General features: G+C 47.3%; 1 protein-coding gene across 2 annotated transcripts; it reads left to right on the top strand.

Moving 5' to 3' along the window:
• The first annotated feature begins 1247 nt into the window (after positions 1-1247).
• FAXDC2 (fatty acid hydroxylase domain containing 2) lies at positions 1248-25244 on the top strand. 2 transcript variants are annotated; one of them, XM_005870526.2, is made up of 9 exons: positions 1248-1352; positions 12792-12839; positions 14782-14873; positions 14964-15067; positions 18578-18699; positions 21111-21316; positions 21732-21837; positions 22259-22425; positions 23374-25244. In XM_005870526.2, exons 2-9 carry the CDS (start codon positions 12792-12794, stop codon positions 23525-23527), a joined length of 999 nt encoding a protein of 332 aa, XP_005870588.1. In that variant the 5' UTR covers positions 1248-1352; the 3' UTR covers positions 23528-25244. The 2 variants fall into 2 exon arrangements, with proteins under 2 accessions (XP_005870588.1, XP_005870589.1); XM_005870527.2 differs by lacking the exons at positions 1248-1352; positions 12792-12839 and adding an exon at positions 14410-14561.
• Positions 25245-25736: the final 492 nt, after the last annotated feature.

Genomic DNA, 25736 nt, shown 5'->3' with positions numbered 1-25736 from the left:
TCTCTTCTTCTCTCCAAGTTTAAAAAAAAAAAAATGTCTGCACATGGCTAGTGAACAATAAATGTTTGTGCTTGACGATGATGCTGGGAGCATTATAAAGTAGAAAGAAGTGAGGAATAATGTTACATGAGAGCAACTAGATTAAGGTGGGCCTTGGAAGTCAGGTAGCAAAATTTGATCAGTACACAAGATAGACTTGTTGAGCCAGGGAATATATACATTACATAAATACTTGGAATATTGAAAAACAATATGGGTACCTCTGAAAGGAGAGATGAGGAAAAACATGAACAAGTTGTACAAAATGTAATTAATTTGTGAGCAAGCATTCATGGTCCTTTATTAGCCAAATAGAGCATGACACACCTACACAATGGGGCAGCATGCAGCCATTAAAAAGAATGTGCTATCACTTCAAGGTACTATATGAAACAATTTCCACGTTTGAGTGTTAAATTGAAAAAGCAAGGAGCAGAACTAACACCTGTGTATAAGGTTTCTAAAGAAGAGGGGCAGACATGTTTGTATTTACATAAACAAGCATGGACAGATAGAAAAAAACACTGGGTTGGGGAGAGGGAGTGAAAAAAGACTTTTTCCTGTCCACTCTTTTGCCCCTTTTGTATTTCGTGTCAGATACACATATTGCCTATTCAAAAATAATTTTTATAAATTTAAAAAAATAAAAGCTCGGTTCCTTTTCAAAGGTGCTCACCCATTCATGTCATGGATCCTGGATCCTAATTTCACCTGTTTCAATCAACATGTAAACTTCACCTCTCCAGGCACCCCTTCCAGACTCACTAGTATAAGCACATGCACCTCTTCTCCCTTGCCTGCCCTCCCCAGCAATAACAAATTAAAAGAGAGAGAGAGAATTAGCTTCTCTGCTCCATGTAACCTTTTTATCTACTTGGACTGCCTGCCTTCTGCTTTCCACATCTCTTACTGAAACTGCCTCCTATGGGACAGCAACATTTCCTTAAGTTGAGGAAGATGAAGAAAGTTTTCAAAAAGAAAACAAAAGCCCAAAGTTTGGCCAAGTGCCCTCTTTCAAGCTCCTGCCTGAACTGCCCACCTCCTCTGGGATTTAAGGAGATGTTCTTTGGCAAGGAGGGCACTTTTTGTCTCCAGTCTACACAGACCCAGACTTTTTTCTCTTGTCACGTGCCTGGCTCAAGCCAGTGGGCTGCTGTGTAACGTGATCTCCAAGGCCAGCCTCCTGACTCACTCCAGTAACAAAACAGGGTTAGGCGACTGCAGCCGCCTGGGCTGGGGCTGAAGGGGAAGAGAGAGCAGCCCTGAGCTGTGGCCGGGACATTGGAGGAGCTGGGAAGCAGCCCACTGCAGAGGTGAGTGGGAAACTGCTGGGGAGGGAAGCTCTTGCCAAAGTCAAGACCAGTCCAAGTTCATTTAAAGAAAAGGCAAGCCCACCCTAGCCGGTATGCGCAGTGGATAGAGCGCCGGCCTACAGATTGAAGGGTCCCAGGTTTGATTCCAGTCAAGGACACTTGCCTGGGTTGCAGGACCCCCAGTAGAGGGCGTGCAAGAGGCAGCCAATCAATGACTCATCATTGATGTTTCTATCTCTCTCCCTTTCCCTTCCTCTCTGAAATCAATAAAAAAATATATTTAAAAAAAAAGGGGGGGGGAGGAAAAGGCAAGCCCTGACCAGTGTGGCTCAGTTGGTTGGAGCGTCGTCCCATACACCAAAAAGGTTGCAGATTCGATTCCTGGTTGGGGCATATACCTAGGTTTCAGGTTCCATCCCATTTGGGGTATATAGGGGAGGCAACCAATTGAGATCAATGATCTCTCTCTCATATCAATGTTTTTCTCTCTCTGTATTCCTCTCTAAAAATCAATAAAAACATAGTCTCAAGTGAGAATTTAAAGAAAAAAAAAGGCAAAATACATCCTCACATCTGGCACCCCCTGTCCTCTCCACTCAAGATCTGTGTCTGAACAATGTCCCAGAATGTTTTCTTCCCTCCTTCCTTCCTTCTTTATAATTAAATAATTTTTAAAATGTTTGATTGAGGCAAGATTGGTTTATAACATTATGTTTCAGGTCTGTAACATTATACTTCAACATCTGTATATACTGCATCACGCTCACCTCAAAAGTCCAGCTTCCAGCCATCACCATGCAGTTGACCCCCTTTCCGTTTTGCCCTTCCTCCACCCCCTTCCCCTCGGGTAACCACCATCTGTTGTCTGCCTCTGTAAGTTTGCTTTTCGTTTGTTTTGTTGTTTGCTCATTTGGTTTTGTTTTTATAGCCCACATATGAGTGAAATCATATGGTGTTTGTCTTTTTCTATCTGACTTCTTTTACTTAGTGTAATTCTTTTAAGGTCCATCCATGTTGTCATAAATCGCAGGATTTCACTTCTTTTATGGCTGATTAATATATAGTATATAGGCCACACTTTATCTTTAGTTGTCAATGGGCACTTAAGTTATTTCCCTATCTTTTAGAAAATTTTTTAATTTATTGATTTTAGAGAGAGGAAAGAGAGAGATCGAGAGAAACATTGATGTGTTGTTCCACTTATTTATGCATTCATTGGTTGATTCTTGTATGTGCCCTGACTGGGGGTCAAACTCACAACCTTGGCGTTTGGAGACAACCAACTGAACTACCCAGCCAGGGCTATTTCCATATCTTGACTATTGTAAATAATGCTGCAATGAACATAGGTGTGCAAATATCATTTCAAATTAGTATTTCATATTCTCCAGGTAAATACACAGAAGAGAAATAGCTGGGTCATATGGTAATTTGAGGCATCTTCATACTGTTTTCCATAGCGGCTGCACTAATTTACAATCCCGCCAGCAGCAGTGCACAAACATTCTCTGTTCTCTGCATCATCAGCAACATTTGTTATTTCTTGTCTTTTTGGTGATAGCCATTCCAAGAGCTGTGAGGTGATTCTCATTGTGGTTTTGATTTACATTTCCCTAATAATTAATGATGTTGAACATCTTTTCATGTGCCTGTTGGCTATCTGTATGTCTTCTTTGCAAAAGTGCCTATTCAGATCCCTTGCCCTTTTTTAAAATACTTTTTTATTGATTTCAGAGAAGAAGGAAAAGGGAGAGAGATAGAAACATCAATGATGAGAGAGAATCATTGATTGGCTGCCTCCTGCATGCCCCCTACTGGGGATCAAGCCCACAATCCAGGCATGTGCCCTTGACTGGAATTAAACCCAGGACCCTTCAGTCTGCAAGCCAATGCTCTATCCACTGAGCCAAACCAGCCAGGGCTCCTTGCCCATTTTTTTTTGACTGGGTTTTTTGGTTGTTGTTGAGATGTTTGAATTCTTATATATTTTGATATTAACTGCTTATCAGGTATATGATTTGCAAATATCTTTTCCCATTCGGTAGGCTGCCTTTTCATTTTGTTGATGGTTTCCTTTGCTGTACAAACGCTTTTTAGTTTGATGTAGCCCCATTTGTTTATTTTTGCTTTTGTTTCCCTTGCCATTGGAATTAAATCCACAAAAACATCACTAAGTGATGTCCAGAAACTTAGCATCTGTGTTCTTCCAAGTGTTTTATGGTTTCTGGTGTAACATTCAAGGCTTTCATCCATTTTGAGGTAATTTTTGAGGATGGCTGAAAGGCAGTCGTCTAGTTTCATTCTTCTGCATGTGGCTGCTGGGACATTTGCTTAGTGCTAATGTCTGCGTCCTCTGCCTCTATTTGTACCATCTACCTCTTCTGTAGTCTTGTTTTGGCAGCAACCGACAGGTAATTCTGTCTTACGGATTTGGGTTTGGCTTCTAGACCATGTTTAGGAGAAACTCCCAAGTCAGAACTCAAAAGAGGAAAATCTAACTGGAAGAGACTGGCAGGAAGCAACTGCGGTCGAATTGCTCCTCTCTAACCGCCAGAGTCACCCAGAGGGACGGGGCCGATGACAACAGTCTTAAAATCTAAAGGCCCAACCATATCAAAGCTGTTTTGATGCCACATACTGAAATTCATCAGCCATGGCTCGGTTTTAGAACTGCTAGTGGCCTGGAAGGACTAGGGCAGGCACTACCTGTCTGTGCTCTCCCAAGAACACGTGCAGCCAGGCAAAGCGTTCAGGAAGCCTGGCTTTTGCCAGAAACCATGTGGAGTCAGAACAAGTCAGTTCTGTTATCTAGGCTTAACACGGTTTCTGATTGAGAGGACTATGGTTAGTGTGTAGGCGGGAGTGAACAGCAGGCCCGGGATTTGGGGGTTCTCTTCCAGGCCTTTGGGACTTGGCAAGCAAGACAAGAGAGACAAGATGCCGGCCGGCCTGTGGCTGCCTCAGTTCCGTGTGCAATTCCAACCGAATGTCTCTGGTTGGGATAGGAAGGTGCAATTCAGTTTGGTAAAACAGAAATGCTCTGAGCAGCAACTTCTGACCTTAGGAAGGAAAGTCATTAGTACAGGGAAAGGTCCTGAGATGTCCAATAGCAAATGTTGGACACCTTCTGAGTGCAAAGGAGCAATGCTTTTCATTCATTTCTCCTTCTTTTATTTATTCAACATCTACTTCCCGAGTACGTGCTACATGCCGCGCCTGTGCTTGGTGCTGTGGATACAGTATACACGACGGGCAGGTGTTCAGCCTCCCGGGCGCGCAGTCGGTGGCAGTAATGGCTAAAACTGTCCAGAGGGAGTTGTTTTGTCTCAGAGTTTGGCCTTTCCCTTCATGCATTTCATCATCTTGAATGAATATCTTTTTCCTTAAAAGCCTCGCTTAGGCCCAGACCATGGTTATAGCAGCTTCTGAAAACCCTCTTCACCAGAGGCTTTAAGCGGTGTAATCGCATTTCAGGTCAGTCTCAGCCCTGGAAGCCCATTGCTGGGCTTGTTCTGAGAATGCAAACAACCGCCCTGACTGGTTTGGCTCAGTGGATAGAGCGTCGCCCGGGGGACTGAAGGGTCCCGGGTTTGGTTCCGGTCAAGGGCATGTACCTTGGTTGCGGGCACATCCCCAGTAGGTGGTGTGCAGGAGGCAGCTGATTGATGTTTCTCTCTCATCGATGTTTCTAACTCTCTATCCCTCTCCCTTCCTCTCTGTGAAAAATCAATAAAATGAATTTTTAAAAAAATGCAAACAGCCTGAAATAATGCCAGGAGTCCCAGCCCCCATGTCAGCAGCCCTCCCCCTGTGTCATTTCCCTCTTACGAAACACAAATTTGTGCTATTCCAAAATCACATGTAGCACTACACAAAGTGTGCGGAGGCCTGCATTTTGCCAGAAACTGTGAAGTTCCGAACAAGTCAGTTCTGCTGTGTGGGCCTATCTCCTTAGCTATAGAAAGGTGATCCACAAGTTCTTTTTTTCTCTCTCTCTGTTTCCTCTAAGGTAAATAATTGTAATAATTTCACAAGATGTACACAAGAAACCTTGCACTTTCACATAGATATTACAAATCTCAATACCTATGAAATGGGAACAGTTATTAACCATGCAGAATATCAGGAACCTAGGATCTGGAAGAATCAGGATACAGACAGACAAAACTAAACTCTCTCTACTCCTCCCACCCTCACCCCATCCCTGCCCTGTGTTCAGATCCCTCAGGTCATGGACATCAGTTGCAGCCTCACTGTGTCCTTTATCTAGGTTGGGGGATTCTGCAGTAAAAAGCTTGCACAGTCAGAATCATCTGCTTTTGAAAGAACCACACTAAAAAGTACCTAATTTGGATAATCTCACAATACATATCCAATTCCCTTTAAGGGGGAATCAGTTCATTGTTATCAGAATACTTATTTTTAGTGCATTTCATTTCTTTCTCTTCCCTGAATGAATTCTCATTATAAATCCTATTTCATAATCTCCTCCGATATACTTTATCATTTGGAAAATCAAAGTTATATAGTGTTACTTTATTAAATAGGGCACAAAGCACGTCTTTTTTATCTTTGTATCTCCTGTTCCTAGCATTATATCTAGCACACAATAAATGATTCTTAAAAGGATGGTTAATGTTTTAGAGAAACATGTTCTATTTTCCCTTTGGTATTAAAGACACACAATATCTAATACACTGTTCATGGCTAAGAGGGGCTGATCTCATTCCTTTGTGTCCCTTTAAAATCCTGATGCCTACCCCACATTCACTCACATCAGCACTTTGTAGACTTTTTGCAGACTCCGTTGGTATAATGAGCACTGAATCTAAATAACTGTGTGATTTGAAGTTGAATGCTGAATATCTCTAGGCCTCCTTTTCTTCAGATGGAAAATGGGGGCATTAGAATAAATGAGCTTAAGACAACTTCTAGTTCTTAGATGAGGGAATCTGAAAGAATTTAAAAAGTAGAGAAAAAGTCAGAGAGGAAACAATAAAAATGTGATTATAGTACCTTAACATATTAAATATTTAATAATTGTTGTTGATTTCGTTTTCCAAAGTTTCTAACTTGAGCACTACCATTGGCCAACAATATTAAGGAACTTCTCTGCCCACTGTGAGGTCTCCCCTAGAATCTTTCTGACTGACTCTGTTCACTTAAAACTGAAAACATGTCTGCAGACAGGTAGGGAGGTACGGAAAACAAGCTGCCTCGGCATAAAATATTCAGCAGAATGATAGGATTGAGTAGCTCAGAAGAGTCCCGACCTAGCTAAGGTTCTTGGGAGATAGCCTGTGGGCTATTGGCTTCGCCAGAGAACAAATGTCAGGTTAGGAAATACTCTGTGGCTGGCTTCTGATGGTATCAGATGTCAAGAGATAATCGCTGTGACTCCTGCAGCCAAGTGGGCCTTCCACCATCAGAAGATAAGCAGTCACTTTCCCTCTGGCCAGAAGGTTTGGGCAGAGCAGAAGGTTCCAAGGTCAAATTGATATCTTAGCCCCTAATCACTCCATCTCAGCAACACTCAGTTTTCATAACATGGACTTGACAAGCATCCACACCCTGCCTTGTGACATCAACCAGAGCTGCTGCCGCCTCCTCCCAGGGTGAAGGTCTTAGTGTACTTGCACCATTCTAGTCTCTCTTAGGTTTTGTTCTTAATTTTAATACGTGGTCCTGTTTATTTATACTTACTCCTCAGCTTCCGTTTCAAAAGTCCATTTCAAAAGAAGTTGTGATAGCTTACAATAAAAGCTATATATATATATATATATCAGAACTGCAAATAAATAAAAACCGATTGAAAACCATCAGGCACTCAATAACTACCTTTCATATTGCTTTGAGGGGGGTGGGAAGGCGTTGGGTTCCGTAGAGAAAAGAACCAGTTGCTTTGCTGCTAATGCTTTGCTTTGAGACAACTTAAAATTGTTAACAAAAAGAAGGCGGGAGGAGGGGAAGAGGGAAAAGGAGGGGGAGGGGAAGGAATAGAAGGAAGAAGAAGAAAACTATTGCATTGGCTCTTACTCATCATAGTTACCTTCCACAATCTAATGAAAGCCGTGGATCCTTCCACCCTGAAAAATGAACACAGAAAAACTGGCATACAATTTCAAGGGAGACAAAGACTTCTCAACGCCCTCCAGGAATTGAAAGTAATCTTGATTTAGAGTAAAGGGAGCGCAAATTACTATACGACTCTTCAGTAAAATGTTTCCTATGAATGGGCACTACATTCGTTTAAAAATGTTTAAATGTTTCCATAATTTTCTGAGCAGGTAAAATATACTCATGGCACAGAATTCAAAATGGTAAAAAAGATAGGCTTGCTTCTGCCCTGTCCCTCAGCTGCCCAGTTCGCCTCACCAGAAGCCACCATTGTTCTTCCAGTGCTAGTCTAATATTACGTGTATTGTTTTATACGGATATAAACATCATACAAATACACTCATGCACGGTTGCATATGTTCCACACATCGCTTTTTTCACTTAATATTTCTGAAGAGCACACACAAAACTGCCTTATTTCTTCCATGGCTGCAGAATGTATCATTACTGGATGTACTCTAATTTATTTAACCAATCCTCTTGTTAACGTAAAAAAACCATTGAAACCTGTAAAGAATTTTTGTGAGTTTATTTGAGCCAAACTGTCGACATATGCCGGGAAGCAGAACCTCAACGAATTGAGATAATGCTCCGGAGAATGGTGGGGTTACATCTGCATTTATACATTGCAATCAAAGGGGGAACATAGGTGGGTTACATGAAATTCATTGGTGATAGATTAAGGAGGAGGGATAAGCAAAGCAGGGAAACCCCTGGGATTGGATAAAAAGTAAAATGATGGACACAGCCCTGACTGGTTTGGCTCAGTGGATAGAGCATCGGCCTGCGGACTCAAGGGTCCCGGGTTTGATTCCAGTCAAGGGCATGTACCTTGGTTGCAGGCACATCCCCAGTGGGGGGGTATGCAGGAGACAGCTGATCAATGTTTCTAACTCTCTATCCCTCTCCCTTCCTCTCTGTAAAAAATCAATAAAATATATTCAAAAAAAATGATGGACACATACTTAGGTGGGTGCAGGAACAATTAACATGATGATGAAGGAATTTGTGGTATCTGTCCTGGGGCCCAGCACATTTGGTTGTGCCCCAGGGGCTCCAGATAAAGGGAAGTCACAAGTTACCCAGACATTTCAAGGGTATGTTATTATAGATGCAAAAAGACAGATAGGCTCAGTTAAGGTAAAGGTTGACCTTGTCAGTGAAGATACTGGCCTAGGACGTAACTGCCCACCATAACTGCTTTTAGTTGAAGTTTAATTTCAGACCATCCTTTGTGGTTACTTTAGATCTCCAAGTTTGCAAGACTGCCATGCAGGCCTCCCCTGAGCTTGTCAGGTCAGCATGTGGCCCCTTTCGTCCACACTCTCTTGATGGAATTTAAGTTGTTTCCAATCTCTAGCCATTAAAAACAATTTCACAATGAACACCTTGCACATACATTTTTATATAATCTATAATAATCTATAATAATAAAAGCATAATGTGCTAATTAGACGAGACGTCCTTCCTGAGGACCTTCTGGACGAAGCCAGGGCTACGAGGGAAGCCTGGGTCCTGGGTGCCAGAGGGAAGCTGGTGCCGGCAGCTGGGGAAAGGAAGGCCTGCTCTTACACGCATTTTGTGCATCGGGCCTCTAGTTAGATTATATAAATAGAAAAAAAAAATCCGAAGAAGTATAATTGAGCATTAAATTTAACTCTGAGCTCTCTGGCAGCCAAAGCAAAACGGGTGATGGTGGATTTTGGCCAGGTGGCTCAGTTGATTAGTGTCGTCCCAATATGCCAAGGTTGGGGATTTGATCCAATGCCAGGGCACATACAAGAAGCAACCAACGAATGCATAAATAAGCAGAACAACAAATCAATGTTTCTGTCTTTCCCTCATAAAAAAAAAAAAGGGTGTTGGTGGAGGACTGCCTATTTCTTTTTTCATTCCACAAGAAAGCATACCACTTCTTCCAAAGAGAAAAACTTATGTGCACTAGTTTCTTTGGGGGAACTAAATAATGGAATAAGGAAGATCTTCAATTGCAGGTTTTATATTCATATGGCAGATTCTACATCTCTCTTGCTTTAAAAAGGAAAAAAAAAAAAAGGTATGGTCTAAAACCCAATCTGGGAGGGAAAGGTTCAGTGTTGAGATTTGAAACCATGTCTCCCAGAGCACAGAGAAAGCCTGTATACGGCCCTTTTTAAAGATTACTGAGGTGTGCCAGGTCTCCTCTCCTGCCCTACTCAGCATTTTCTCAGCTGCGGCCCAGACCTCGAGCCTAGTGCTTTCATATGGACTTTGGAATGATGGGTTGATGCATCTAGATAGGGGCTCCAGGGCTCCTTGCAGAGTAAATTCTCCATAAATAATCTCAGAAGGATTAGAGGGAGCTTCTACAAGATCAAAGGTCATGTCTTAGTTGTTTCGAAAGCTCTTATCGAAGATAGTGGTGATAAGACGCTGGGAAAAGGCTAGAAATGAGTCTGACTTGTAAATGAAGTTTCCATGGCATGGCATAGCCAAGAGAGTCCTGGAAGCTTAAGACAGACAGACAGACAGACAATCTCCTCAGCTTCCTGCCCAAACAGGATGCTCACCTCAACAGGATCAACAGAGCAGTTCCCACTCCCAGCAAGCCCTGAGGGGGAAACCACGTGGTGTGAACGTTCTACCTGCAGATGGTTTGCACATGTTCATTCTCCATGTCTTTCCCAACTTGGTGTTTCCTTTAATATTTACGAACTTATTATGAAGACATTTGAGAGGCTTATCCCCACAGGTGCCTAGCACTGCCTTCCTCATGCCTACTGGTCTGTGCTTCGGGGGCTCCAGGCAGCAGGCAGACGGCAGGATTGAAAGTGATCTGCCTCATTCATCCCAGAATCCTGTCATGCGCAAAGGGTGGCTTGTCTGCACGGGGCCTTGTCCACCGTGACGATGTGGGCCAGACTCTGGATCGGGCCAACCAGAAATGCTCTGGACAGTGGAGGTGGAGAAAAATCGTTATTCAAAGGAGACTTCTCTTACCCAGCCATTAGGGCTCAGTGGTTGAGTGTCAACCTCAGAACCAGAAGGAGAGAGAGAGAAACCTCAATGATGAGAGTGAATCATTGATCAGCTGCCTCCTGCACACCCCATACCGGGGATCGAGCCCACAAACAGGGCATGTGCCCTGACCAGGAACTGAACTGGCGACTTCTCGGTGCCCAGGACAATCAACGCCCAGCCAACTGAGCCACACTGGCCAGGGCTCTTTCGTTGGTTTTCATGAGAACCCACAGGGAGGCAGAACTCCACAGCTACAAGCCACAACAGGTCCCCCTGCTATCTTCCAGGCCACAGAGGGAGCTGGAGAAGGGAGCAAAAGCAGGCCCAGGTGGGGCTGGGTTGGGGTGGGGGGCTCAGGTGGGAGTTGGGCCAACACTGGCCAAACATTCAGGTGCCTTTTCTTAAATCAGATGCTATCTCCCTGGCTGGGCATCACTGTCCCAGCACTTCTCCCTGACAGGCTTCTCTCTGAGCTGCCTGCATCCCTCCTGCCAGCCTGTGTTCACCGTGGAGACGGTGAGAGCCTGCCTGGCACCTCCTCTGCTGTCCTAACTTTCTAAGTCGCCATTCTCTCTTCCTTCCTGCCGCCTAAGTAACATAAGAAATGTGGATCAAGGGAATCAGTTTCCTGAGGTCCTAGGCTGATGAACATGCATCTAGGACAGTGGTTCTCAACCTTCCTAATGCCGCGACCCTTTAATACAGTTCCTCATGTTGTGGTGACCCCCAACCATAAAATTATTTTCGTTCCTACTTCATAACTGTAATTTTGCTACTGTTATGAATCATAATGTAAATATCTGATATGCAGGATGTATTTAGGCGACCCCTGTGAAAGGGTCGTTCGACCGCCAAAGGGGTCGCGACGCACAGGTTGAGAACCGCTGCTCTAGGATAATAAAACCAGGTACCATCATCAAACACGGAAGAATGAAATGTCCTTAGAGATATGGGAAGCAGGACCCCGATCTTGGCTTTACCATCTGTAAACTCTGAGAGGTCCCCTAGCCTCCTTTGACGAGGTTCCTTCATCCTGGTCACATGGTGGGACCAGGTGATCTCTCATGCGCCTCTTCAACCAGGTTATGACACTATTCAATAGGGACAATGACAAGTGTTGTGAGGCCCTGACCAGGTGGCTCAGGCGTTGGGAGTGTCTTCCGGTACACCTAAAGGTGGTGGGTTCAATCCCCGGTCAGGGTGCATATGGATGCTTCTCTCTCACATCTCTCGAAGCAGAGATCACATGGCTGAAAGACACTGGTGTTATTCCCATTTTATAGCTAAGGAAACCAAGGCTCAGATAGGATAACTGACCAAGGTCACAAGAACTAGTAAGTGCTGGCTACAACTGAGATGTGACCCTGAGAAAAGTATAAGATGTCAAGGCTCACTGTCTTAACGATTTCTGTGTATAAGTTCACCTATTGTTTGAATCACAGTTGAACAGCTTACAGAATGCTTCACTGTTATTCATTGTGACAAAGCCCGCCCATGTGTGGTAACCTGACTTCCCAGATGTTGAGGAAGCTGTCCAAGTGAGTCAGAGCCCTGGCTGCAGCCCTGGCTCCTAGGGTCATTGGCAGATAAGGACAGAGATTTCTTCTGGATGAGAGAGAGTCACACTGAGGCAGAGAGTGAAGCTACTCAAAAAGAAGGATTTGTCACAGCCCATATCTGAGAAAGCCTATTCCAGGCAAAGTCCCATTGGCAACCCCCTGGTTCATATTACTAGTGCCCAGAGCAACCTTGTAAAACTTTTTTTTAACTTATTGATTTTAGAGAGAGAGGAAGGATGGAGAGAGAGAGACATCAATTTGTTGTTCTGCTTATTTATGCATTAATTGTTTAATTCTTGTATGTGCCCTGACCGGTTATCCAACCCACAACCTTGGCTTATTGGGACGGTGTTCTAACCAACTGAGCTACCCGGCCAAAGCCCAGAGCAACTTTTTAAAACTCAAACTTTTTTTTAACTTATTGATTTTAGAGAGAGAGGAAGGATGGAAAGAGAGAGAGAGAGAAAGAGAGAGAGAGAGAGACATCAATTTGTTGTTCTGCTTATTTATGCATTCATTGTTTAATTCTTGTATGTGCCCTGACCAGTTATCCAACCAACAACCTTGGCTTATTGGGATGGTGTTCTAGCCAACTGAGCTACCCGGCCAAGGCCCAGAGCAACTTTTTAAAACTCCCCAGGTGATTTTAATGAGTGGCCAGCATTAAAAATCACCGCTAGCCATTCCCCTGACTTTCCCGTTCCCTGCTTCCTTGGCCGCACGTGAAATGACATCCAGGCCCACCTGTGCTTTCTTATTGCAGATGAAGGGGGAAGCTGGACGTCGGCGCCATGACGAGAAGCCGAAGCAGGTAAACGCCAGCACCCACCCACCACACTGGTGAGGAAGCAGCCCGTGGCCCTCTCCATCCCTGCACTTGCTCATATCTGACGTCTCCCGAGGTTTAGGGGGAACTGACACAGGGCCATGAGCTCATTTCAGTAGCTGAGCCAAGAGCAAGCACTTGACTGCAAGCTTCCTTATAAGCAAAGCCCCTTTGCCTGCCCGAGGGAACAGCCAGCCCCATAGCTGCCCTCCCGTTGTCTCTTGGCCCTTAGAATGTCCCGTGTCTCAGGCCTGTGCAACCACCCTCTCTAGAACCGCTCTGGGGACGAGAGAGGCCCACTGGGGACTGGAAACGCGAACTGGGAACCAGCTCTCGACCCAGCGAACTTCAGCACTACATGCTTCTGTTTATCGTCCCTCCACTTGGGCTGCTGGAGAGAGAAACAGCCACAATCCCTGGGAAAAAACACCTAATCCTGAATGTGAAATTGAGGTTTTCAGTTTGACTTAGCTTGATTTGATTAAACTCAAATGAACAATTCCTAGCGAGTCTGGAGAAGTTCATGAGAAGGGTCCTCTGAGTCCTAGAGAAGGAATCATTGCAAAAGCCCAGGCAACCCTTCTGACGAGCTCGGGTGACCTCTCAATGAGCACCTGCGAGCTCGGGGTGACCTTGCAATGAACACCTGCGCTAAAGAACAAGTCCTTCTGGTCCTGTGGGCCCAGCCCTCTCGGAGGGAGAGGGCGAGGGAGCTCGAGGAAAGCTCACTTCCAGAGCTCAAGTCCCTGATGAGCACTAGCCCTTGAACTCTTCACTGGCCCTGGACAATGACCTGTTTTGTTTGTTTTTTGGTCTTTTGATCAAAGGTGGGATGGGTAAGCGGAGAAGAAATGATTCAGTGCAGACTCAGCTTGCTCTGAATGGATCAATCAAAACAATCTGCTCCTTTAGATCCAAAAGTCTGAATGAAAACCAAGTGTCCTATTCGACCCTCCCTCCCCCACAGCACCCCCTGACCCTTGGTGCGTGGCCCAGCTCACACAGTGCCGATGGCCCAGGCGCTCGGGGCCCAGCTCCTCAGTTCTCCCCGCGGAAGATCTGAGCAGACGCCTCTGGGCTTAGCAGCATGGCACGTGAGGGATGTCTGTAATCCTGTCCTCGGTGCAGGAGAAACTGACTCACCTGGCGCCAGTGCTCCTCCTCTCCAAGTCTGGGACCCTCTTGTGTGCGCATCAGGCTTGCCACGATCCCCGCGTTGGGCTCTGGAGGACCCAGTGACTGTCAGTGGTGTGCTCTTTGCCCCTAGAACTGCCCATTGTCCTGTCCAGCTGGCAACCTTGGCTAGTCTTGCTGGAAGGACGAGGGGTTAAGAGTCAGAACATACGTTCACTTACTCTTTTCTTCCAGGGCAAGCAGGTGACGGGATGGGAAACTAGGCCCTGGCACAGTGAAGTCCCGGTGTCCTCACTAAGGGTTCTGCAGGGCCTTCTGGGATGACCCTCCTGGCCTGGGTATTGGCTGGGGAGCGTTTAAAAACCTGGAGGCCCAGCCTCCGCCCGGGAGGATCTTGTGTAACTGGGTTGGGAGGGGCCTGGAATTTTTAAAGGGCTCCCAGGTGACTCCCATGCCTACATAATGGGCATCTCTGTTCCACGGGAGGACTGGTGACAAAAGCCCACAGCTGTTGGAAGGCTCGCCTGCCTTTCTCTGGGTGACAGGATCGCCTGCCAGTTTCTCTGCCCTCAGGTTGGTTCCCTCCCCGCCTTCCCCCCAGCCTTGAGCTCTAATTTTCATAAACACACCCATATACAGCGCAGGGCTCTTGATAAGGATGAGCCTCTCCTAGAAAGTGGGAAAAGGTCGGCGGTGCTGGCGTGGTGGAGATCCTGCTCACTCCTGCCAGCTTCAGCAGCGGGCTGTGTGGGCGCAGGCTTGCCGGGCCCTGACGCTGTCTTGCCCTCCCCAGGAGGGACACATCTGGGGCTCCATGAGGAGGACCGCCTTCATCCTGGGCTCCGGCCTTCTCTTGCTGGTGGCCTTCTGGAACTCCCTCACGTGGTGAGTCTGTCGGACCTGAGGGCAGGTGGTGGGGGTCTGGGGTGAGAGCGCCCACCAGTCTTCACCCAGGAACCTGATTTTTCCCCCAAGGCATCTTCAGAGATTTTGGGGTGCTTCTGGCCACTTCTGGCAAGCCCAGTGGGAGAGGCTGCTGCTCACCTTCGAAGGGAAGGAGTGGGTCCTCTTCGTGACAGGTGAGCTTCCCAGACCACCCGCCCCGAGCGCTTGGCTTCACGACTATCGTTCCTTTTCCGATGGTCTTGTTCTCTACTTTGGGACTTCTCAGCTCATTATTACGAGGAATAAGGACTTAAGTTTAAGTCAGTGGTAACCCCCAAGAGAGCTCAGCTTTCAGGGAATCTGGGATGGATGTCCACAGATATCTAACAAGAGACCTCCGTCTCCCCGAAAATAGAAAAAAGAGTTTGTGTGAAAATGAAGGCATGTTCAGAGCAATACTCCTGCTTTTAGATGTCAGACAGCTTCTCCATGTCATGTGAGGCTGTGTCCTTGTACTTGGTGCCATCTAGCTTGGGGCTGGAGAGCAAGCCTCACGCAAATATTTACTGACAGTGTGAATGACTCAAAACAAGCCTGAGAGAACACTGTGGAAGGAAAAGCCATGTCAGCAATTTACAACAGCATTATCTACAATAGTGAATGTCCTCGTCCAATCAAATAAGACTTATTCATGTTCCTCTGTGCCAAACTTGTATGGAAGATGTAGAGATATTTAAGATACAGTGTTGCTCTACCCCATCAAAAACCTCCCTCACAGCCTAGAAGGGGAGATAAAAAAAAGTCTCAGTTGTCACAAAGCGAAAGTACAAATAAAATGTCCCTTGTTTTCATCTGAAAATGGGCTGGTTCAAAGGGATCTTAAGCAGTCATTGAAAAGAACAGTGTGGACTGCAAACGTCTGTAGGGAAAATGGTGGGAAAACATTTCACGTATTTCTGTTAAAATGACGAGAACCCAGCTATCACCTCGGCGATAAGCAAACATCAGACAGAAAATATTTGCAGTTGTAAATGTTAGAGCTAAGAAAGTTCAAGATCATCTCTTGCGGTTTTCATTCTGTATTCCTCAAGGAGCCCTTGGACTTCAAACAGGCAGCCACCCTGATGGAGGGCCCACTAGGCAACCACCAACCCAGCATTTTTTTTTTCCAAAATAAAAGACTTGGTCATTAAAGATAAAGTAAATACATGCTCATTGCTAAAACAAAAATCAGACAATTTGAATAGTCATAAAGAAGGTGAAAAATCACCCATTCTCCCATATCCAAGAAATAACCACTCCTAAATTAGTAGTATTAATCTCATACATTAGATATATAGTTGAATTTATAAGACATCAAAAATTTTTTTGTTTTAATATTTTTTTTATTAATTTCAGAGAGGAAGGGAGAGGGAGAGATAGGAACATCAATGGTGAGAGAGATTCATTGATCAGCTGCCTCCTTCGCGGCCCCTACTGGGAATCAAGCCGCAACCCTGGCATGTACTCTGATTGGGAATTGAACTGTGACCTCCTGGTTTATAGGTCAACACTCAACTACTGAGTCACGCCGGCTGGGCAAGACATCAACTTTTTTAAAACTTGTTTTTCATTAGATTGTGGACATCTTTCCATGTCAATTAATAAGATTTACTTAATATTTTAAGCCGCTCAATGTAGTCCCTTTCCTCCTAATGGGCATTTGGGCTGTTTAAATGTTCTGTGGTTGTAAAAATGCTGTGGTGCTCCTTGATGTCCGTTTCTCTTTCCCTCTGTCTGTGTCTCTTTGTCTCTCTTTTACTTTTACTGCCAAATTGCCCTCCAGGTTGTTTGTGCCCATCACATGGCCCCTCAGAGCCGGCTAAGTATTTCTCAGGTGTCGTCTGCTACAAGGCACTGTGGTTGATGGAGGAGGGATACAGAGACACAGAATTAAGTACATCGTCCTTACCCCTAGATACTGAATTTAAAGAACAAGGCAAAACATGGAAAAGTAAAGTTCGTAGTACAAGGTTAGGTAAAATTGGGGTGGGCAGAGTGCTTGTTCGTTCACAGTAGGACATCAGCGATACTTAGAATGACTTCGTGGAAAAGTGGGATGTGGAGCAAAAAGCTGTATCTAAAGTTTAAGTCTTGGACATCATTTTCTAATATATCCTACACGACATCAGTGCTGTTGGATGGTGATAGGTGGGGTGGCCATATAACATAGGGGGGTTTCAAAGAGGACGTGAGAGTGAATGAGGTCTTATTAATTATGCTGGAATGACAGATGTCAATTAAAATTGTCCTGGACAAACTGGGATGCATGGCCATCCTGGTCTTAGGCATTCTTTTTTTAAAAGTAATATTTCACTGTGTTTTTTTAATTTTTTAAAATTTATTGATCTGAGAGAGGATTGGGGGAGGAAAAGAGAGAGAAATATCCATATGTTGTTCCACTTATTTATTGTTGCTTCCTGTGTGTGCCCTGACCAGGGATCAAACCCGCAACCTTGGCATATCAGGATGATGCTCTAACCAACTGAGCTACCAACCAGGGCTTATTCTTAGGTGCTCTGAGAGAAAACAAAGCTCTAGGGTTAAAAAAAAAAAAAAAAAAAAAAAGCCTGGGGGAAGGTTGGGTTTGACAAAATCAATCCGGTTTCTTTGCTGCAGGAATTGTCAGAGCCGTGAACACACTAGTCTGGACCCTGAGTCTCCAGGAGAGCAGGCTCTGAAGTCTGAGTAACCACGGTGCCCCTGAGAGAGGGGTTTTCCACGTTAGGAAACGCTGACTGGGCGGACGCCTGAGGTCGCACTGCTCAGTCAGTAGGGTAACAGGGATTAGGTCCTCGATGGACTCCCAGTCCAGTGCTCACTGGGGACCGGACCATACCCTCCTTCCGCTGCTGCTTTCTTCCTTGGAAACAAAGAGTTCATTGGGCCCACACTCCCAAATGTCAACCTAAATTGATTTATATTTTAGAGTATATAAATGTCTTTAACCACCTAGACGGTTATCCCTGTATTAAATCTAAGAAAATAAGTAAAGACACTTCTCTCTCTCTCTCGTCAGAGGTGACACGCGAACTCATTTTTTTGGTTGATTTTTCTTTGTTAAATGGCATTTAAATATGTAAAATAAATATCAAAGATATAAATCTTTGTTTTACTATGGTTGCAAATATCAAAAAATTTCTCTATGTGACACGGCTCCAGAGTTAAGTTAGGGTTTTTCAAAATGCTGACACGCCGAGCTCAAAAGGTTCGCCATCACTGACCTAGACGGTTGTTATCCCTGTATTAAAACTAAGAAAATAAGTAAAGACACTTCTCTCTCTCCTTCTCTCTCTTTTTAAAATTGATTTCAGAGAGGAAGGGAGAGTAAGAGAGAGATAGAAACATCAGTGATGAGAGGGAATCATTGACTGGCTGCCTCCTGCACGTTGGACCGAGCCCACAACCCAGGCATGTGCCCTTGACCGGAATCAACCTGGGGCCCTTCGGGCTGCAGGCCGACGCTCTATCCACTGAGCCAAACCGGCTAGGGCTAAAGACACTTCTTAAGTGGCCTGTCCAAGTTCCCCTCAGCTAGTCTGTCACTAAAGGTGACTGACTGTCCACCATGCCGCCTGGGTCACCGTCACGTGCGTGGTCAGTTAATGCACATGCCATGAGAACCTGAAGTCGCCCTGGTTGTCCCCTCTGCTTTTCAATCTTAGGTGCCACCTACCTGCCTGTCCTGTCATTCTGGACCTTCAACGGGCTCCTACTGGTGGTTGACACCACCGGGAAACCCAACTTCATCTCCCGCTACCGGATTCAGGCTGGCAAGAACGACCCGGTAAGAGTTGCCTCAGCTCCGCCCTGTCACAGCCCAGAAAGCAGGGGCTAGAGCCGCGCTCTCAAAATCCTCACCGCTGGCCCAGGAGGGACGGTGGCCAGGGCGAGCCTCTATGTCAAAGCCAGCGCTTGGCCACTGAGAGCCCCTCCTCTGTCAGGTCCTGGGGGTTTCCTCACCCGCATGTTGACAGGCCACGCACTGTCATAACCTTCATGGTTCAGATGAGAAAGCGGAGGCTTTGAGACATGACATGAGCAGAACCACTGTCCACACTCAAGCTTTCTGACACCACGGATGCTGCTAATAACCACAGACCGCATCAGCGCTCAAGAATATCACCTAACCCGCAACACCTCGGGTGACAGTGATCGCAGAGCCCACGGGAAGATGTCGCATTTAGCAGAAGCTGAGGTTCAGAAAGGAGCGGCAACTAGGTCAAGGTCAGACTGTTCCCAGGAAACAGAGCCAGGGCTTCTCTTCCTTGACTCCAGGCCCCACGCTCCTACACAGTGCGCATCCTCAGGTAGACACACAAGTAAGAAGGAAGCCCCGGAGGCCATGTAGTCTTTGGCGGATTCCAGAAAGGCCTGATCTCTCACTTAAGATACCAGAAGCAGATCCTCCAGTGATGCCTGAATGCTGCAGGCAATCATGAGATCCGGCCTGATCTGCTTACTCTCCCACTCTCCTGGATAGCGAGTTTCCACCTCTCCTCTTTCCTCCTCTAAGCTCCTGGAAGGCAATCATGAGATCCGGCCTGATCTGCTTACTCTCCTGGATGGCGAGTTTCCACCTCTGCTCTTTCCTCCTCTAAGCTCCTGGGGCAGGACAGCCTTGCTTCCTCCTCACTAAGCAGAGGGAAGCTTCCGCAGACTCCGGCACACGCTCTGCCTTCCCCCTGCTACCACGGGAGCTCTCCTTGCTCCTGTCACAGCCATCCTCCCAGGAGCTGTGAGCCACAGACAGGACCGCTTGCTCACCCCAGGAAATTGTTCCCTTCTCCCTTCTCTTTCAAAAAAATTTATTTTATTTATTGATTTATAGGGGGAGAGACAGGAACATCGATTCGTTGTTCCGCTTATTTATACATTCATTGGTTGCTTCTTGTATGTGCCCTGACCAGAGACGGAGCCCACAACTTTGGAGTATCGGGATGATGCTCTTCCCAACTGAGCTACCCGCCAGGGCTCAATGTATCTTCTGTTCCCTTACTTTCCTAGATTATTCCTCTCATGATTATTATCTATTATCGACTGCTGTAATTTTTTCCATCTTAACACTAAACCAGCCCTGGCAGGGTGGGTCAGTGGGCTGGGGCATCCTCCTGTACACCAAAAGGTCGCGGGTTTGATTCCTAATCAGGGCACATCCCCAGGTTGCTGGTTCCATCCCCAGTCGGGGTGCATATGGGAGGCAACCAATTGATGTTTCTCTCTCTCTCTCTTCCTCTCTAAAATCAATAAATATATTCTCGGGTGAAGATTTAAAAAAACAACAACCCACCCACAAACCAAACAAAAACCCTTGACCCCGTCTCTACACTCACTACCACTCATTCTTGCTCTCCTTTGCAGCAAAAGTCTTTGTCTGCAGTTTCTACTTCCTCTCTGTCCACTCTTTCCCCCGCCCCCAACATTTTGTAATTATGAACAAATGTAGACATATATACAAAAATAGTACAATAATCACTCATTTACATATCACCAGTTTTAAACATTTTACATTTGCTTCTTCAATATATAAAAGTGTATATATCTGTGCCTCTATAATTTCTTGCTTAAGCATTTGAAAGGTCCAGACATCATAACATTTCACCCTAAGTCCTCAGGCTGCATCTCCTAAAATAACCACAGATCATCATCTCTTGATGATGTAGTACCTGGAAAAGCTGGAGGAAGGGGAAGGCCTCAAGTCTGAGGACCACCATGAACCCAGGCTCACCTTCGGGCAGCAGCCCCTACAGCTTGCAGAGGGGACTCGGGAGGAATCCCTTCTGACCAATCCTAAACCAGCTCGTCAGACCCCAGGAAGTGGCCCGTGGTTATGGGGCTATTCCTGGGACCCCCAGTGCTCTGAGGAAGGGAGTGGTTGGGGCTACTGATTCTGGGGAAATGCTGGCTGCCATCAGTGACCTTGGAGAGGATGCTCAGGCAGCCCCACTGTGCTGACAGGTGCAGCACCAGGAAGGAGAAGGCAGGTTCAGGCAGAGACCGAGGCTGCGGGAGAGGCACTGCCAGCTGGTTCCACCCAGGGCGGGGCAGCCGTCAGGAGCTGCCAGCTACGGCCGGACATCACTCCGAGCATCCACCTCTGCATGAGGGCTTCCTGTGAGCAGGTCACAGTAGAGCTTTTCTAGAAGGAAAAGACCTACATCTCATGCTGTCCCTTCTCCCTCCTTCCTCCCTGGGCAGGTGGACCCCGTGAAACTGCGCCAGTCCGTCCGCACAGTTCTGCTCAACCAGCTCCTGATCTCCTTGCCCATCGTGGTCCTCCTCTACCCCACCCTCAAGCTGTGGAGGGACCCCTGCCGCCGAGAGCTGCCCACCTTCCACTGGTTCCTCCTGGAGCTGGCCATCTTCACGCTGATCGAGGAGATCATGTTCTACTACTCACACCGGTGAGCGGCCGCCGGGCACAGCTGGCACCTCACTCTCCACCACCTGCCTGCAAAGCCTTCCACCCAGCAGTTAACAGGGAGACATCTGTCCACAGCTGACAACCGAGACAACCAAGAATGTCCAGAAAAGAAAGCCTCTCCATTCCTGGGGCTTTTCGCATTCACTTCCTTAGTGAACCCTTTCTGGGCATCATCCCCATTTTACAGCTAATACAGCTGAGGTGGACAGAGGCAAAGTAAGCCACTCCCACTCTTGTGCAGCGTAAGAGGTGGGGTCGAACTCAGAGGCAGGTCTGTGTGTTTTCAGCCTTGCTCCACAGACGTAACGCCTGGGGCCTACACCTCGGTTTCTCATGGTCTGTGGGAAAAGGGGGAAGGGAGGGTGGCAGATTATGAACTATGAACTATTTTCCAGGCTCCTTCACCACCCAATGTTCTACAAGAAAATCCATAAGAAACACCACGAGTGGACAGCTCCCATTGGCGTGATCTCGCTCTACGCCCACCCCGTCGAGCATGTGGTGAGTAGAGCTCGCGCCTCAGAACCAAGGGCACAGGCCAGCCACCTTCCCTCGGTCTCCTGCAGAGAACCAGACCGCACCGGCCCCTCCCGCTCCCCATTCGTTAAATAACCAGCACTTACTGTTGACTTAGCATATGCCAGGCTATCCTAGATGCCCATCGTAAGTTTTCTCATTTAATCTTCCCAAGAACCCTTTTAATCCTCATTTTACTAATGAAGACGTTGAAGCTCTAACCATTAATAACTTGTCCCAAGATACAAAGGTGAGTGATTCCAGCAAACCAGGGTCTTGAAACTTTCAGATTCTCCAGACCTGAGTCAAGGAAGTCTTCCTGGTACCACCCTGGGGCAAAGGGGACACCCAACTAGGTCCCCTCCATCTCCCTGGGGCCCACCTTCCAACAGCCCTTCCCTTGCAGGTCTCCAACATGCTGCCGGCGATGGTGGGGCCCATCGTAATGGGCTCCCACTTGTCCTCCATCATGGTGTGGTTTTCCTTGACTCTCATCGTCACCACCATCTCCCACTGTGGCTACCACCTACCCTTCCTGCCTTCACCTGAATTCCATGACTATCACCATCTCAAGTAAGGCTCCCTTGCCCACTGTGGGTCAGTAACCTCCACCTCTACTTCTGCTAGCAGACACCGGTGTCTCCGTTTACATGTGGCGCTGGTGGAGGCAGAGGGCTGGAGGTGGGGAGAATGACCATGCTGGACCCCAGGCCACCTTGCTCGTTCCTTCTGATACTTGATCTTCCTGCAACTGGGATTTTAACCTTTATCTAGGTCCTGGCCCCTCTGAGTATGCAATATACGCTAGGGCACTGTCAGAAAAATGCATCCACACATAACCCTGCATGCAGTTCAAGGGGACTTGTGCACTGAAAGCTTCCAGGCTTTCTCCGGTGTGGCCTGGGAGCCCCCTGCACAGAATCACCTGAGATGTGCTTCACAAGTGCAGGCTCTTGGTTTCCATTCTGAATATGCCGAATCAAAGTGTCTAGGGGGAGGGAGGAGCAGGGCTTGGAAATATGCATTTTTTTTTTACATTTGTGCTTGTGTGTTTGTTTTTTAATATATATTTTTATTGATTTCAGAGAGGAAGGAAGAGGGAGAGAGAGAAACATCCATGATGAGAGAGAATCATGGATCGGCTGCCTCCTGCAGGTCCCCCACTGGGGATCGAGCCCACAACCCAGGCATGTGCCCTTGACCGTAATCGAACCTCGGACCTTTCAGTTTGCAGGCCGACATTCTATCCACTGAGCCAAACCAGCTAGGGTGGAAGTCTGCATTTTAAAGGGTGTTCCAGGGGGTTCTGATTCAGCCACAGGTTGTGACTTGTGTGCATAGCTATCACAATAAGAGCTTTTCAAAGGAAGCTCACAGATTTCCAGTCTGGGGTGGCCCCAGGCAAGTGTGCCCCATCTCCCCTGGGATTTCTGATGCGGTCAGGAAGGCTCAGAAATGTGGGAGAGGCTGGCACAAATGAGGCCAGCACACAGGTCTCCAGCATCCACTTCTCTCCTCCAGGTTCAACCAGTGCTATGGGGTGCTGGGGGTGCTGGACCATCTCCACGGGACAGACACCGTGTTCAAGCAGACCAAGGCCTACGAGAGACACATCCTCCTGTTAGGCTTCACCCCACTCTCTGAGAGCATCCCCGACCCCCCAAAGATGGAGTGAGAGAGGGCCTGAGTGCCATCCTGGCTGTCCCCTCAGCAGCGGACTGCTAAGGTGGCCTGAGGCCTCCTGACCGCACCTGGGAACTTACTTCTTCAGCCCGGCACTAAAGATAGCACGGCGAGGGCGGGGGGCAGGCTGGCTTCCAGGAAATGCAGGGCCAAGGCTCCCCTGACTGCCCCTTTTGTCCCTCCAGGGGACCAGGAGTTAGCTTAAGGAAGAGGAAGAAACAGCTCCCCACAATGATCAGTCCCTACGGTCCTCTGCTGTGAAAGGAAAGAGGGGCCTGGATGACTGCATAGGCAAGATGTAGCTAATGACAGGTGGCAGCCACACCGGAGGCTGCGTGGCTCCAGAGAGCCCCTTCTGCTGCCAGGGCTGGGGGGGCCAGAAGAGAGCACTTTCCCCCTTTTCTGTCCCCCAAACTTCTCTCATACCCTACTCAGGCCAGAGCCAGACAGCCTGGCAATAGTGGTAGGGGTCAAGTCCCCCTTGTCCCTCCCAAACAGAGTCAGTGACAAAGGCCCCCTTTACCTCTGACCCATTGCAAACCAACATCAGCCCTCTCTGCAAACAAAAATAACATCGAAGCTCCTCCCTGATTACAGCTGACACCACGGGTGCAGACCAAACGCCAGTACCTTCAGCCAAACCTGGAAACCAAAGGCCAAACCCTGTGGACCTGCTAAACTGGGGGCCCTTTAATCCAGAGGGAAGGGTCAAAATTTGGGGACACTTGACTGAAGCGCCTAATTAGACTCTCTGAAGCAGGGCCAGAGGCTAGAACCCTCTTTCTCCAATGAGAAGGCATGAAAAACATGGCTGAACAAAGGGCAAAATCCTCATTTCCCCCCCAAATGATTACTCAGTTGTTTTAGCAGTGATGCCTTTTCAAATGCAATCTTACCAGGAAGCTTGTCTGAAACAAAAACACAGAGCTGCTGGGGTGGGAGCAATCCCCACCCTGCCTGTCCTTAGCAGCCGTGGTCTTGCCAGGGCCCCGGGGGCTCCCAAGAACAATCTGACCACTCTGATTCGAGAGGCCGCCATCATCACTTACCAAATGCTTCCACATAATTGGGTCTATTCCTGAACTTTCAGTTCTCATATGTCAAGATAACCACCCACAGTAGCTTTATAAAGTATTTAAACATCTGATAAGGGCAAGTCTCCAGGCAGAACCATCAGCACTAGGAATCCAGAGGACCTACCCAGTGGGCCGACTGGGCACTTCCCAGGTAGAGTCTTCCCTGGCCTGGCAAAGCCCCACCCACTCACCCGCCTCAGGAGTTGGTGCACCTGGCAGGTGACCTATATCCTTAGCTAAGTCCTCACAGCCACTAGCCTGCACCCACAACCTGGGACTTATAAACGTTCGGACAATAGCCCACCTCCAATATCCTTAAAAAGGGTAGGAAATGAGGAACATGGAGAAAGAGGAAGAGTGGAAACATTTTTTCCCTTTAAGACCTTGAGATTCGGAAGTTCCGGCGGGGCACCTGGGGGGTAAGAGGCGGGGCACCTTTCACAGCTTTTGGCAGGCAAGTGGGTGGGCCCTGGCAGAGGGGGCCAGCCCTGTCCTCTTCTGCATAAAACCTTTTAAAGGGCCCTGAGGTTGGTAAACGAGTAAGGCTCAAGCAAAGGCTGAGGTCTCAGATTTGCAGCAGAAAATGTGTGAGAGGAGGAAGCATGGAAATAAACTGGTCTCCTTTTAACTCCATTAGCCACTGCAGTTTTTCTCGCCACTGCACAACTCACAATCACATGGCTTCTCGGAGCTACGGGCCCCTTTCGCAAGCATTCCCAACAGGTGTGGGAGTGAGGCTGCATTAACCGTCTTCCTGTCCAAACCAGTCTGCACAAGCCCTGGCCACTATCTCCTGCTCCCTGCCCACCTGCTGGCTGGTGGAATTCTCTGGAAAACCAGGCACGGGACACAGTTGCCAGATGAATGAGTAAATAAAGCCAGAACTTATTTTTAGTTTTGTGACTATACATCTAGGACCGACTGGCATTCAGAATACTACTGCCCGAGACTGGCCTCACGGGTTGGGGAAAAGCCACCAATAGCCCCCCCGAGGCCAGTCCCCGATGCGGGTGGGGGCTCCTCCCTAGCATCGATCCTGATCCTCAGGCTCACTTGGACTCCCTAAGGCCAGTGGTGAACTTGACACCCCAGCAGGTAAGTCTGTTCAGTGAGGGGCAGTGCCAA

This window comes from Myotis brandtii, unplaced genomic scaffold, assembly GCF_000412655.1.
Source record: "Myotis brandtii unplaced genomic scaffold, ASM41265v1 scaffold32, whole genome shotgun sequence".
NCBI lineage: Eukaryota > Metazoa > Chordata > Mammalia > Chiroptera > Vespertilionidae > Myotis > Myotis brandtii.
This window is presented reverse-complemented; position numbering and strand designations above follow the sequence as displayed.

Excerpts from the sequence above, each read along its gene's own strand:
- FAXDC2 (XM_005870526.2), top strand. The coding sequence starts at position 12,792 with ATGAAGGGGGAAGCTGGACGTCGGCGCCATGACGAGAAGCCGAAGCAG. Across the intron at positions 21,838-22,258 it reads CCCACCCCGTCGAGCATGTG|GTCTCCAACATGCTGCCGGC; the intron begins GTGAGTAGAGCT and ends CTTCCCTTGCAG. Across the intron at positions 22,426-23,373 it reads CATGACTATCACCATCTCAA|GTTCAACCAGTGCTATGGGG; the intron begins GTAAGGCTCCCT and ends TCTCTCCTCCAG.